The sequence below is a fragment of the Oncorhynchus mykiss genome, chromosome 26 (genome assembly GCF_013265735.2).
Source record: "Oncorhynchus mykiss isolate Arlee chromosome 26, USDA_OmykA_1.1, whole genome shotgun sequence".
Classification (NCBI taxonomy): Eukaryota; Metazoa; Chordata; class Actinopteri; order Salmoniformes; family Salmonidae; genus Oncorhynchus; species Oncorhynchus mykiss.
The window spans coordinates 25,278,413-25,292,702 of NC_048590.1; the positions used below are offsets into that span (position 1 = coordinate 25,278,413).

General features: G+C 45.0%; 1 protein-coding gene across 25 annotated transcripts in view; it reads left to right on the top strand.

Moving 5' to 3' along the window:
* Positions 1-14,290, top strand: part of LOC110506471 (CUGBP Elav-like family member 4) — a 192,531-nt gene that overhangs the window by 162,596 nt on the left and 15,645 nt on the right. For 4 of the 25 annotated variants that reach the window (XM_036963215.1, XM_036963214.1, XM_036963234.1 and 1 more), the window contains 7 exons: positions 1-5; positions 525-672; positions 4,462-4,644; positions 5,227-5,289; positions 5,827-5,907; positions 7,169-7,336; positions 12,875-13,012. The exon at positions 1-5 is cut by the window's left edge. In XM_036963215.1, coding sequence (XP_036819110.1) covers positions 1-5; positions 525-672; positions 4,462-4,644; positions 5,227-5,289; positions 5,827-5,907; positions 7,169-7,336; positions 12,875-13,002 — 776 coding nt within the window. In that variant the 3' untranslated portion in view covers positions 13,003-13,012. Of the gene's footprint in view, positions 6-524; positions 673-4,461; positions 4,645-5,226; positions 5,290-5,826; positions 5,908-7,168; positions 7,337-12,874; positions 13,025-14,290 lie in introns of those variants that run through there. The other 21 variants (XM_036963219.1, XM_036963222.1, XM_036963224.1 and 18 more) reach the window with 16 other exon arrangements.

Genomic DNA, 14,290 nt, shown 5'->3' on the forward strand with positions numbered 1-14,290 from the left:
AGACGGTGAGCTTTTACACTCTGCGCATGCGAGTCACGGCTCCTCCTGATAGCTTGCCATACACACTCTGTCTACCTACGTTCACACCTGAAGTTAACATCTCCTCAAGTTTGGAAACTGTAGAGTTTGCACTCACACTGTAACTAACAGCTCGCCCTGCCAGGTGAGAATCACCCACTCACGCACAGTAAAGCAGGCTGACTGTCTGACTGTCTGCTCTCTAGCTTCATCTGATTATATTGCGTTATCTGTTGTTTGTAATGAGCAGCAGCCCTGTAAAGCAGTAGTGCTGTTAAGTAGCAGGGCTCCGGGGCAACAGAGACCTGTCTATTCAACAACATGGCCAAGCAAACAGTGATGTGAAAGTAAACATGCCCCTCGTCCTGCGGCAATTTCACCCTGCCTCTCTCTCTCCCCGTCTCCCTTTCCCCCCTCTCACGGTCTCCCCCCTCTCTCTCCTGCTGCCTCCCTCTCCGTCCTCTTTCCCTCGCCCCCCCTTCCTCTCTCTCTCTTCAATGCCACAGCAGATGATGCAACAGCAAGCAGCGCTAATGGCGGCGACCCAGAACTCGTATCTGAACCCCATGGCAGCCATCGCTGCGGCACAAATGCAGCAAATGGCAGCTTTCAACGTCAACGGTCTGGTGGCTGCCCCAATGACACCCTCCTCAGGTACAAATACACAGCCAGGACTGGACTCCCCATCCTTCCCCAACCCTCCCTCCTACGTGCCTGTAATACTTCACTATATTCATTAGTGAGCCGTGTACAAGCCGTGCTAATATAATGTATTCTGCCCTGGCTGTTAGTACAGTTCTTTAGACATTATCAGGTTTCTTTTAATCTCTGTCTCTTTTAAAAGGGACAAAAATTCAGACTGCCATTTGGTAGTGGAGAAGTCTAGAGAACAAAATAGTGTGCCCTTTTGGTAGTGGTGAAGTTAGAGATGGCATGGCCAGAGTGACAGAGGGCCCTAAAGTAAGATAGAGAAGACATGTCGTGAGTGAGGCATAATTGGTTATGATGTATGACATCCCCCGGCCCTCATTGGCTGCCACAGTGTACGGCCTCTCTCCTTTTCCCTCTCTCTCTCCCAGTCTCTCTCCCTCAATTCAATTTCCATTTCAATTTCAATTTAAGGGGCTTTATTGGCATGGGAAACATATGTTTACATTGCCAAAGCAAGTGAAATAGATAATAAACAAATGTGAAACAAACAAGAAAAATTATACTCACAGAAGTTCCAAAAGAATAAAGACATTTCAAATGTCATATTATGTCTATATACAGTGTTGTAATGATGTGCAAATAGTTAAAGTACAAAAGGGAAAATAAATAAACCTAAATATGGGTTGTATTTACAATGGAGTTTGTTTTTCACTGGTTGCTCTTTTCTTGTGGCAACAGGTCACAAATCATACTGCTGTGATTGCACACTGTGGTATTTTACACAATAGATATGGGAGTTTATCAAAATTGGGCTTGTTTTCGAATTCTTTGTGTATCTGTGTAATCTGAGGGAAATATGTGTCTCTAATATGGTCATACATTTGACAGGAGGTTAGGAAGTGCAGCTCAGTTTCCACCTAATTTTGTGGGCAGTGTGCACATAACCTGTCTTCTCTTGAGAGCCAGGTCTTCCTTCAGTGGCCTTTCTCAATAGCAAGGCTATGCTCACTGAGTCTGTACATAGTCAAATCTTTCCTTAGTTTTGGTCAGTCACATTGGTCAGGTATTCTGCCTTTGTGTACTCTCTGTTAAGGGCCAAATAGCATTCTAGTTTGCTCAGTTTGGTATCAATGCCACTGCCGTGCCCAGCACCATTATTTTTGTCTTACTGAGATTTACTGTCAGGGCCCAGGTCTGACATAATCTGTGCAGAAGATCTAGGTGCTGCTGTAGAACCTTGGTGGTTGGGGATAGAAGCACCAGATCATCAGCAAATAGTAGACATTTGACTTCAGATTCTAGTAGGGTGCTGCAGACTGTTCAAATTCCCATTGCCAATTTGTTGATACAGTATATATGTTGAAGAGGGTGGGGCTTAAGCTGCATCCCTATCTCATTCCCCGACCCTGTGGAAAGAAATGTTTGTGTTTTTTTACCAATTTTAACCGCACACTTGTTGTTTGTGTACATACATTTTATAATGTTGTATGTTTTTCCCCCAACACCACTTTCCATCAATTTGTATAGCAAACCTTCATGCCAAATTAAGTCAAAGGGTTTTTCGAAATCAACAAAGCATGAGAAGACTTCGCCTTTGTTTTGGTTTGTTTGTTGGTCAATTCGGGTGTGCAGGGTGAATACGTGGTCTGTCGTACGGTAATTTGGTAAAATGCCAATTTGACATTTGCTCAGTGCATTGTTTTCACTGAGGAAATGTACGAGTCTGCTGTTAATGATAATGCAGAGGATTTCCCCAAGGTTGCTGTTGACTCATATCCCACAGTAGTTATTGGGGTCAAATTTGTCTACACTTTTGTGGATTGGGGTGATCAGTCCTTGATTCCAAATATTGGGGAAGATGCCAGAGCTGAGGATGATGTTAAATAGGTTTAGTATAGCCAATTGGAATTTGTGGTCTGTATATTTTATCATTTAATTTGGGTTGGGGGGTTTGTATTTTTTCCTGTAGTTCATTCAGTGTAATTGGATAATCCAGTGGGTTCTGGTAGTATTTAATAGTTTTTTCTAAGGTTTGTATTTGATGATGTATATGTTTTTGCTGTTTGTTCTTTGTTATAGAGCCAAAAAGATCGGGGAAGTGGTTTATCCACACATCTCCGTTTTGGATAGCTAACTCTTTGTGTTGTTTCCAATTTTCCTGGAAGTGGTTAGACTTTATGGATTCTTCAATTACATTGAGCTGATTTCTGTTCCTTCTTTTTCCATAGTGTATTTCTGTATTGTTTTAGTGATTCACCATAGTGAAGGAGAGACTTAGGTTTTCTGGGACTATGTTTTTGATTGGACAGGTTTCTCAATTTCTTTCTTAGGTTGTTTTTGCATTCTTCATCAAATCATTGTCATTGTTGTTAATTTTCTTAGGTTGTCTGCTTGAATTTTTTAGATTTGATAGGGAAGCTGAGAGGTCAAATATACTGTTTAGGTTTTCTACTGCCCAGTTTACACCTTCACTATTACAGTAAAACATTTTGTCCTGGAAATTGTCTAGAAGGGATTGAATTTGTTGTTGCCTAATTGTTTTTTTGTAGATTTCCACACTACTTTCCTTCCATCTATAGCATTTCTTAATATTATTCAGTTCCTTTGGCTTTGATGCCTCATGCTTGAACATAGCTCTGTTCAAGTAGTGTGATTTTGCTGGGATCTGATAGGGGTGTCAGTGGACTGACTGTGAACGCTCAAAGAGATTTTGGGTTGAGGTCAGTGATTAAGTAGTCTACATTACAACTGCCAAGAGATTACCTATACGTGTACCTACCGTAGGAGTCCCCTCAAAGCCTACCATTGACTATGTACATACCCAGCGTCCGACAGAGCTGCAGGACTTTTTGTTGGTTATGTTGGTTATGTCGTCGTAGTTGTGTCTAAATACTGTCACCTCCAGGTAGGTGTTTGTCCCCCTGTGTGCTGAGAGTGTCAGATTATTGTCCAGTTCTGACATTTAGGTCGCCACAAACTACTACATGTCCCTGGGCCTGGAAATGGTTGATCTCCCCCTCTAGGATGGAGAAGCTGTCATCGTTAAAGTATGTGGATTCTATTGGGGGGATATAGGTAGCACACACAAGGAAATTTTTCTCTGTTGAGACCATTTCCTTATTAATTTCTGTAAAATGTTCCTGCTTTGACTAATTGAATAGAGTGGGTTAGGTCTATCTCGCTCTATCTCTCTCCTTCTCTCTCTCCCTCCCTCTCTCTCTATCATGGGCCACTGTTTGTGTGTTTCCGGGAACACGGCCAATCTGATGACTTTGGATGCAAAGTCCTTGACTATACAATATACGAGCAAAGATTTGTGGGAGATAATCCTGGACCTGAGTTTGACCTGTCTTCCTGGCCCTTGTTGTGAAGAGCTTTGATGGCTCGACACTAAGTAGGCAGACTGGCCCAAGACAGGAGCTCCACGCGTCTCTCGAAATGAATTAAATAAAGTGGCTCAGTCCCCTCTGCATCCACCCGCCATCTGTAATCCACAAAGCCTACATACACCCAGGTAATGCCTTTCAAATTTAATCCTACATTACTTAAATGCCCTTCACCGGGATTAGGGAGAAGAATAATAATCTATCTGGCACAAGACGAGAGAGCATGGACAAGGTGACAAACCTGAAATGTGACCAGGGGGAGAGGCTGAGGCCACAAACAGACAGAGGCCCCAGCCCCAGTGTCCAATTAGACGCTGGTCAGAGAGAGGCTGCATACTGTGGAGTGTGAACCATGTCCACCATGGCCTGTGGTCCCAGTAATGAAACAAGGTTGCTCTATTTACAGGCACCAGCACGCCGCCGGGTATCAATGCCACTGCCGTGCCCAGCCTAGCAGCACCCATGGGGGTCAATGGGTTCGCATCCCTCCCGCCCCAGACCAACGGTCAGCCTACCAATGAGCCAATCTACACCAATGGGATCCACCCCTACCCAGGTGAGACAGCCAATGGGATTCACCTCTACTCAGGTGAGCCAATTTAACAGCAGTTTCATTCATTTGACATGTAGCCTTTTCTTAACTAGGATAAAACCATTATATAGCATATTTTTGTAGAGGGAGACTTGGCAAGATAGTCTTGGGTGACTGCCATACTGCAATCAGAATAGGAGTGTGACGGTGGCTGAGAGTCAGTGCATCAAGGGGACTCCTACATCAGTGCATTATGGTTAATATGATGAGCCTCAGAAGCTCTTCCTCAGCTTCTTAATGCTGCATGCTCCTGATGATTCCTGAACAACTAACACATCATCATGCACTTGACTCCTTGATGCGTTATGTAAGGCAGTTGCAGTGATAATGAACCACAAAGCAGTTGTTTGGCATGTTGTTAATATTTGATGCAAACATCTGGGGGGCGAACAGGAATTTTGAAGAACTGTGAAATATGACAACTCGAATCTTTGTATGACTCCATCCTCTCTCTCTCTCTCCCGCTCTCCCTCTCTTTCTCTCTCTCCATCTCTCTCCTTTCTTTTTCTTTCCCTCTCTCGCTTTATCTCCCTCTCTCTCTCTCTCTCTCTCTCTCTCTCTCTCTTTCTCTCTCTGCAGCACAGAGTCCTACAGTGACTGACCCTCTCCAGCAGGCTTACGCCGGTGTGCAGCACTACGCAGGTGACCTGCCCCTCCTCACTCCTCCCCTCTCTCCTCCATCTCTTTCTCTATCGCTCTCACACTCTCCCTCTCTCCCTCTCTGTCACTCTAGCAGACACTATGGCTGCTACAGATAGCCCAGAGGACTGGACAATTTTCTCCAGGATTAGGAAACTTTACATTAGGATTTGAACTGATTTCCATTGGACTTGATTATAGACCCACCCAAAAATCTTAATTCCAAAAGTACACGGAGAACTGTGTTCCAGACACCCCTCTACATGATCGTGATATAGATGGACAGACACTAAGACCTCTCCTCTTTAACCATGTATCAGGATAGGAATAGACTCTCCTTCCTGTATTGTATGTGTCCCTGTTTAGACAGTGCATTCCCTTTGTGCAGTAATCCACAATGAAAATGAGCTCGGGCTCCAAGCCGTAATGCAATTTATTTATTCAGTGTCTGGAGGACGTGAACAATAGAATCATGATTTAAGTTGTCGCAAATGGAGATGTAACATCCCACTCTGGCTCTTCTCCTTCTCTTTGCAACAGCAGCCTACCCTGCCGCCTATGCACCAATCAGTCAAGCGTTCCCCCAGCAACCCACCATCATCCCCCAGCAACAGAGAGAAGGTAAGAGCTAGCGGGCGCGCCCACCCAAGATAAAAGGTGATAATTACCATGTTCCATTCTAATGTACGGCTGCGTTGAATTAGCCAGGGAGAGGAAACACTGGGCTGGAAAATGGGAGAAAAAGAGAGCTTCATTTAAAGTAGTTTAACATTAGCAGGCAGCAAGATGGAAAAGTTACTCTGTCATTATTCAAAAACTGCACTAATTCAAACTCGCAGTGTTCGACTGGTTAATCAGTCCGTTACAATGTGTTTAAGTGGTTATGAATATTCATTAGATTAATTAGCTGCATGCATAATCATTTATTAACATTCCTAGTTTAGTGTTAGTACCACAGCATTAAATGTAATAAAGCATAGGATATGCTGTAATGGTAAATCACTCTTCTTGAGACTGTTTGCCAGATATAATTATTCATTTATGTTTTTGTACAGTATATGATGGTTATAAATATGATTATTAGTCAACGTGGAAAATCTGAAATGACTCTAAGTGCTCTAACATTGCATAAGGGGGATAATTTTATTGCAGTGTGTTTTGCTAAGCTTTGTGGTCTACCTGCCCCCATCCTTGAGTTAAATGAAGCTTGCATTAGGGTTATGTGACTGCTATACTTTGTGTCTGCTGTGTTCATTAAGCCACTGAGCTGCTCCTCCTCCAGACAGTGTGTCAGCTCCACTGGCCTGTCTCTGACTGAGATCTGGATCCTTCCCTCTCTGGCCTGGCTGTTGGCTGGTCTCCCAGTCTGCAGCCTCCAAGAGACTGCAGCCGCAGCAGCCCCCATTTCATGAGACATACCTAAACTAACAAACAGGCAGAATAAAGCCATAAGCTCAGACTGTAAAACCACAGCTCTCTATCATACTGTGTGTGTCCTCTATCTGGGCCAGGGAGAGTCAGTCAGCAGCAGCCTCTTATCAGCCTTCTCACCAGCCACAGACCCATCTCGTCATGCTATCATCCCCGAGCAATGAGACAGGGAACAAACCATGCAGCCACTAGCACAGCCTACCAAGCAGCAAACATCTCTCTCTCTCTCTCTCTCTCTCTCTCTCTCTCTCTCTCTCTCTCTCTCTCTCTCTCTAGTCTATTCCTCTCCTCATCAGAAGGCCATGTACTGTATGTGGCACCTGGGTTTGTGTGGAGACTGAAGCGAGATTGGACAGGACAGTCAGCTAGTAATTGGGGCAGACACTGGGCTTATGTCATCATGCATGCTCTGCCTGACCTCTCCTTCTATTTCCCCATGTAACCTCTATAGTTTGTTGTTGTTATTTCCCACCAGGGCCGGAAGGCTGCAACCTGTTTATTTACCATCTGCCCCAGGAGTTTGGAGACGCAGAATTAATGCAAATGTTCCTGCCTTTCGGCAACGTCATCTCCGCCAAAGTCTTCGTGGACCGGGCGACCAATCAAAGCAAGTGTTTTGGTGAGTCAGTGAGTCAAATCTGTCATCTCTGCTGAGAGAAAAAAAATAATCGGATGAGAAGTCGACTGTGATGTTCGGCAATCTTCTCATGTCCCACTTTGGATTCTGCATTGAGTTGTGTTTTTCTTTATTCCCTGTGTCTATCCTAATCAAGTTGCAATTAACATTTTAAAAGTGGCGTTACATGCGAGTGAGCAGGGAGGAGAAGAGAGGGGGATGCATGCTTCGCTCCTTAAGTTCAACTCATCAGCAAATGCTTTAGAGATCCTGGGAGCGAGTGAGAGGGGGATGGAGTGGAGGAGGGGCGATATGTTTCTAACTACCCCCAGCTTAAGCCCACAGCTCCCCAAGTTCAAGTACATGCCTATTACCATGTAGCTAGACATGCAGTATAGGGGAATATAGTCCTTCTGGCTATTAGCGTTTCACCTTCAACAAACATACTATAAAACTATGGTTCCCCAGCCTCCATAGATAGCCCCTAGAGACCCAGCCTCCAAGCCTCCTTTCCAACACCTTCCTCCCACACAGCCTGTAGGGATGAGTCTGGGTGGCGGTGGAGGATGTTCAGGTGGACTGTGTGATCTCCAGGAGATAATAATAGACCTGTTAGAGCCCTAGACAGCAGCACCCACGAGATGAGGAGCTGGACTACAGAAACGGACCACTGCCCTCCTATATGGGCTGTCTAGGATGAGAACAGCATGTCTATCACTACTCTATGAGGAAGGACAAAGAGGCTGTGACCTCACGCATCTCACCATTATTTTCCCATGCAGCTATTAATTAAGATCTTGGCTGAAAAACAATCATTTAACCTCTCATTTTTTTCTCCTTCCTTTTTATAGTCTGAGCCCCGGGGCTCTTGTGAGAGACATTAACAAATTAGACAGAAGATGCTATGCATTATGTGAACTAAATCATTACTCTCCTGCAGCAACAGGGGAAGCTATTTGATCCCTCTTCATTTCAAAATGGGAGATGAATTCTTCCAATGCACATTAGGTGCAACACACACATACACACAATACATGTACACACACATATACACGCATAATACGTGTGGGTGTGTATATGAGTGTGTGCGCACACGCCTTATAGTTCTCAGTGATTGACAATAGGCAATGTGCCAATGTCATCATTATGGAATCCAAGGTAGTCATTGACTTACTGAGATGAGGCAAAGTCACAGTTTAAAAAAGTACATTGGCAAAGTGAAAAATAATGTTTCAACCTTCCAAAACCATTAATACTGTTTCCATGGCAATTGAGGATACCTTGACATCCACTCTAGCAATTGTTAGTTGTTGGTGTTAATTATCAGCTTCAGAATATCAGATGTGCAGCTGAAGAAGATGGTGGATCCGTCACTGAACTCAGTAGGATGTGTTTCTGGCTGTTTCAAGGTCTTAGTCTGGGGTCTGTTGGGATACACTGTTATTTTAATCCTCCATGTTTGTTACTCAATATTGACATTTAAGGATGATCAGAGCTCACCTCTCTAAGTGGAAGCAAAATGTGACTTTAAAAGGTCCTCTGAAAACACTGCGTACACACTCGCTTACTAACACTTACCATTTAAATAGATGATCCTCTGTTTTTAGAAGAACAGCAAGCAGCACTCTATTGTTTTGATTGGCTTAAAGCGGCAGCAGTCCCCTTCAAGATGTTTCACAACGTCCGTCAGCATCTAGCTGTGCAGTTCCCTACAGCTTGGACACTAAGTCACCGTACCAGGAGTCATGCAGAGCTGTAGAATGATAAGACTGTAGTCTTTGTCAGTACTCCACTCTCACCTGCAAATCAAACCTTGTCCGTAATACCCTACAATGATTTTACAGAGGAGTGAACATCGTTTTCTCAGCTGAAGAGCTGCGAGGGAACCATGAAAGGATGATTCATACATGATAGTATTCAATCTCCTCTCACAAAGACTGTTTAGGGTGTTTTACATTGTGCTGTGCACTGAATGTGTCCCATTCAAGTGCTGCTTGTCCTTCTGAAGCGTACAGTGCTGAATAAAACATCATAATAAACCTGGCAGCTGACTGATTTACATGGTGTAAAGGGGGCCAGGATTTACCACGCTTCTAGTCTGCTCCTTTCTTTGTCCTCTCTTTCGTCACCCTCTTCTTCTTCCCCTTTTCCCCCTCCCTGACAATCACCTTTTGGGGTTGGGATGTAAATGCAAGGTTGAGATTGATGAGAGCGGGATGTGAGGGGGATCGCTGCTGTCTGGCAGGCCCTTCCCTGCTCAGTTTGTTTAAAGGGTTTGTAAAAGCAGGAGCCTTATCTCTTCCCACCTGACAAAAGCCTGCCCTCTCCCCCCAAATTAAATTGGACCCATAGCGAAGTGATCAAATCAACTGGCAAGCGGAAAAATCCGTCCGTCAATCACGAAGGTGTCTGATAAGAGCAGGCAGGAGTCCCAGTGTGGAAAGCTCCGGGCTCATTCCGCCCCAACACCCAGGTGATAACTCAGAGCACATGCAGGGCAGGGGAGAGGAGAGGCTGGCACCTCTATTCACAGGCAGAGGAGAGGAGAGGAGAGGAGAGGAGAGGAGAGGAGAGGAGAGGAGAGGAGAGGAGAGGAGAGGAGAGGAGAGGAGAGGAGAGGAGAGGAGAGGAGAGGAGAGGAGAGGAGAGGAGAGGCTGACACCTTTACTCACAGGCAGAGGAGAGGAGAGGAGAGGAGAGGCTGACACCTTTACTCACAGGCAGAGGAGAGGAGATGAGAGGAGATGAGAGGAGAGGAGAGGAGAGGAGAGGCTGACACCTTTACTCACAGGCAGAGGAGAGGAGAGGAGAGGAGAGGCTGACACCTTTACTCACAGGCAGAGGAGAGGAGAGGAGAGGAGAGGAGAGGAGAGGAGAGGAGAGGAGACGAGAGGAGAGGAGAGGCTGACACCTTTACTCACAGGGAGAGGAGAGGAGAGGAGAGGAGAGGAGAAGAGAAGAGAAGAGAAGAGAAGAGAAGAGAAGAGGAGAGGAGAGGAGAGGAGAGGAGAGGAGAGGAGAGGAGAGGCAGGCACCTCTACTCACAGGCAGGGAAGAGGAGAGGAGAGGCAGGCACCTCTACTCACAGGCAGAGGAGAGGAGAGGCAGGCACCTCTACTCACAGACAGGGTAGAGACACCTCTACTCACAGGCAGGGGAGAGACACCTCTAATCACAGGCAGGGGAGAGGAGAGGCAGGCACCTCTACTCACAGGCAGGGGAGAGGAGAGGAGAGGAGAGGAGAGGAGAGGAGAGGAGAGGAGAGGAGAGGAGAGGAGAGGAGAGGAGAGGAAAGGAGAGGAGAGGAGAGGAGAGGAGAGGAGAGGAGAGGAGAGGAGAGGAGAGGAGAGGAGAGGAGAGGAGGCTGACACCTCTACTCACAGGCAGGGGAGAGGAGAGGAGAGGCAGGCACCTCTACTCACAGGCAGAGGAGAGGAGAGGCAGGCACCTCTACTCACAGACAGGGTAGAGACACCTCTACTCACAGGCAGGGGAGAGACACCTCTAATCACAGGCAGGGGAGAGGAGAGGCAGGCACCTCTACTCACAGGCAGAGGAGAGGAGAGGAGAGGAGAGGAGAGGAGAGGAGAGGAGAGGAGAGGAGAGGAGAGGAGAGGAGAGGAGAGGAGAGGAGAGGAGAGGAGAGGAGAGGAGAGGAGAGGAGAGACTGACGCCTCTACTCACAGACAGTGGAGAGACATCTCTACTCACAGGCATTTCCCTCAGATTACACAGATCCACAAAGAATTCGAAAACAAATCCAAATTTGAAAAACTCCCATATCTACTGGGTGAAATTCCACAGTGTGCCATCACAGCAGCAAGATTTGTGACCTGTTGCCACGAGAAAAGGGCAACCAGTGAAGAACACACACCATTGTAAATACAACCCATATTTATGCTTATTTATTTTATCTTGTGTCCTTTAACCATTTGTACATTGTTAAAACACTGTATATATATATATAATATGACATTTGTAATGTCTTTACTGTTTTGAAACCTCTGTATGTGTAATGTTTACTGTTAATTTTAGTTGTTTTTCACTTTATATTTTCACTTTGTATGTTGTCTACCTCACTTGCTTTGGCAATGTTAACACATGTTTCCCATGCCAATAAAGCCCTTGAATTGAAATTGAATTGAATTGAGAGGGAGGCATCTCTACTCACAGGCAGGGTAGAGACACCTCTACTTACGGCCCCCTCCACCTTCCCACACCTACACCCAGCACGCCCCGCTCCAAGCCTGGCAACATGCTCCAACCCTGCTCTTCTTACTTCACACACACACATACACTTTCACCTTGCTATGCTCAGAGACACACAGATGTAGGATCTTCATTTTAGCCAGTTTGCTACAGCAGGAAAATAATCCTGCAGGAAATGTGAATTATTATGTGGATTACAATTAATGGACATTTTTGTAGGGATTGATATATTTTTCGTAAGGGAATATTATTTCTGAAATTTCAATGTGGAAATTACAAACATCAGAAGCCTTTTTAATTAAACCTTAAATACAATACACATTTTAAAATTCCTGCTTTGCAGTTCTCCTGCAGCAGGGTGATCAAATTAAGATCCTTCATCTGTACAGACCAACACTCATACACACAGATATTCTCTGTCAGTTTCTCAAACCCACATGCACAGAAAACAAAACCTCACTCAGTGTGTGACAGTCCTTTTTTAAAATCTCATCTTGCTTCTCCTTTGTTCAAATTACACCCTCTGACTTCTAACACTTTTCAATTAGGAGCTTTTTGATATCTATGTCATGAACCATTTTGTTATTTTGTGTAATCATCTTTTTATTTCAGAGAATTTCAATTTACCTCCTGAGCAGAGAAAATTAAAGCACATTGTTGTTGCATTGTGGAAAGCTTTAAAGGAGGTCTCTCTCTTTCCTCCTCTTTTCATTCTCTCTTTCTCTGCCTCTCCCCATCTCTCCTTCACTCTGTCTCTCTCTCTCTCTTTCCTCCTCTTTTCATTCTCTCTTTCTCTGCCTCTCCCCATCTCTCCTTCACTCTGTCTCTCTCTCTCTCTCCTTCACTCTCTCTCGCTCTCTCGCTCTCTTTCCTCCTCTTTTCATTCTCTCTTTCTCTGCCTCTCCCCATCTCTCCTTCACTCTGTCTCTCGCTCTTTCTCTCTCTTTCCTCCTCTTTTCATTATCTCTTTCTCTGCCTCTCCCATCTCTCCTTCACTCTGTCTCTCTCTCTCTCTTTCCTCCTCTTTTCATTCTCTCTTTCTCTGCCTCTCCCATCTCTCCTTCACTCTGTCTCTCTCTCTCTCTTTCCTCCTCTTTCATTCTCTCTTTCTCTGCCTCTCCCCATCTCTCCTTCACTCTGTCTCTCTCTCTCTTTCCTCCTCTTTTCATTCTCTCTTTCTCTGCCTCTCCCATCTCTCCTTCACTCTCTCTCTCTCTCTCTCTCTCTTTCCTCCTCTTTTCGTTCTCTCTTTCTCTGCCTCTCCCTTCTCTCCTTCACTCTGTCTCTCGCTCTCTCTCTCTCTTTCACTCTCCCTCCTACTTTGTGTCCTAGGCTTTGTGAGCTTCGATAACCCATCCAGTGCCCAGGCGGCTATCCAGGCCATGAATGGTTTTCAGATAGGCATGAAGCGGCTGAAGGTCCAGCTGAAGAGGCCAAAGGATGCCAACCGACCTTACTGACCCCTTTGCCGTCCACATCCAGGTAAGAGCAGACGCCATGCCATGCTCACATTCATGCCCAGAGCCAGGGTTGAATGGCAGACAGCCACTCAGAGTGCTGGCCAATGAGGAGGGAGTAGGAGGGGCAGTGGGCTGACATGACTGACTCCCCCCAGCTAAACTCCACTGGCTACTGCATACCTGAAACATGTTATTTTGGTTGTATACGTGAGACTACACATAATTGCAGCATAAGACCAGTACATGTGCTTCCATTGTATATTTCTATGAACAATTTGCTTGTAAATAATATGTGGATGTTTTACAATGACCTCATCAAAGTGAAGGGATTGCAATAATGACATATACAGTATAATGTGTAATGGAATTGATAAATGCTACCTTCGTTTCTTGTCAGATAGCATTTGAATAAAGACATGTAGCACTAATTGAATGTCTGAGCAGACTGCCTGAGGAGAGGAGAAGAGCGGAGGAATGACTTTGATGTAACACATTGATGAGGGCCAAGTGGAGAATGTCCTGGACAATGATGAGGACAGGCTCGTCATTATGACATCCTCAGTGTGTCTCTAACAACAGCCATTTTTGTGTGTGTGTGTGTGTGTGTGTGTGTGTGTGTGTGTGTGTGTGTGTGTGCGTGTGTGTTTGTGCGTGTGTGTGTGTGTGTGTGTGTGTGTGTGTGTGTGTGTGTGTGTGTGTGTGTGTGTGTGTGTGTGTGTGCGTGTGATGGTGGGGGGTAAGTCTGTCTGGGTTTGGTCTCCTGCCGTACTGACTTAAAGCATTTGTAAATGGCTAAGGTACTCAATGTACATACCAACATCATTGCATACAATGCAAGGACAAAATCCAATTATTTAGAGTGTGACTGTGTTAGTTTGAGATGTATAACATGCCATTTGGCCTGGTCTTATCTTTGTGAGTACAGTGCAGCACTCTAGTATTTTACCCTACAAATGTTCTCTCAGAACTGCTTCAAAAATAAAAAATAAAGGCCATTATTTTAGTTATTTTTGAAGGTTCCATTTTTATCACCATATTTCCAATTGTATTTGTTGATTTGTTGACTTTTTCGTTTTGACAGTAATAACCTCCCTTCATTTGGTTTGTCAGCCAGAGACGTTGAGAGAGAGAGAGGCTGGAATAAATTGGAAAGTAAAGTCTACATCATATTTACCACTTGAGAAAAAAATTGGAACTCCACCGCTTCTCTTCTTCTTTTGTTTTGCACCCAACCCAACCTGCCAACCGGCCAATCATAACATGAGATGGCCTCTCCATGGTCGTTGTG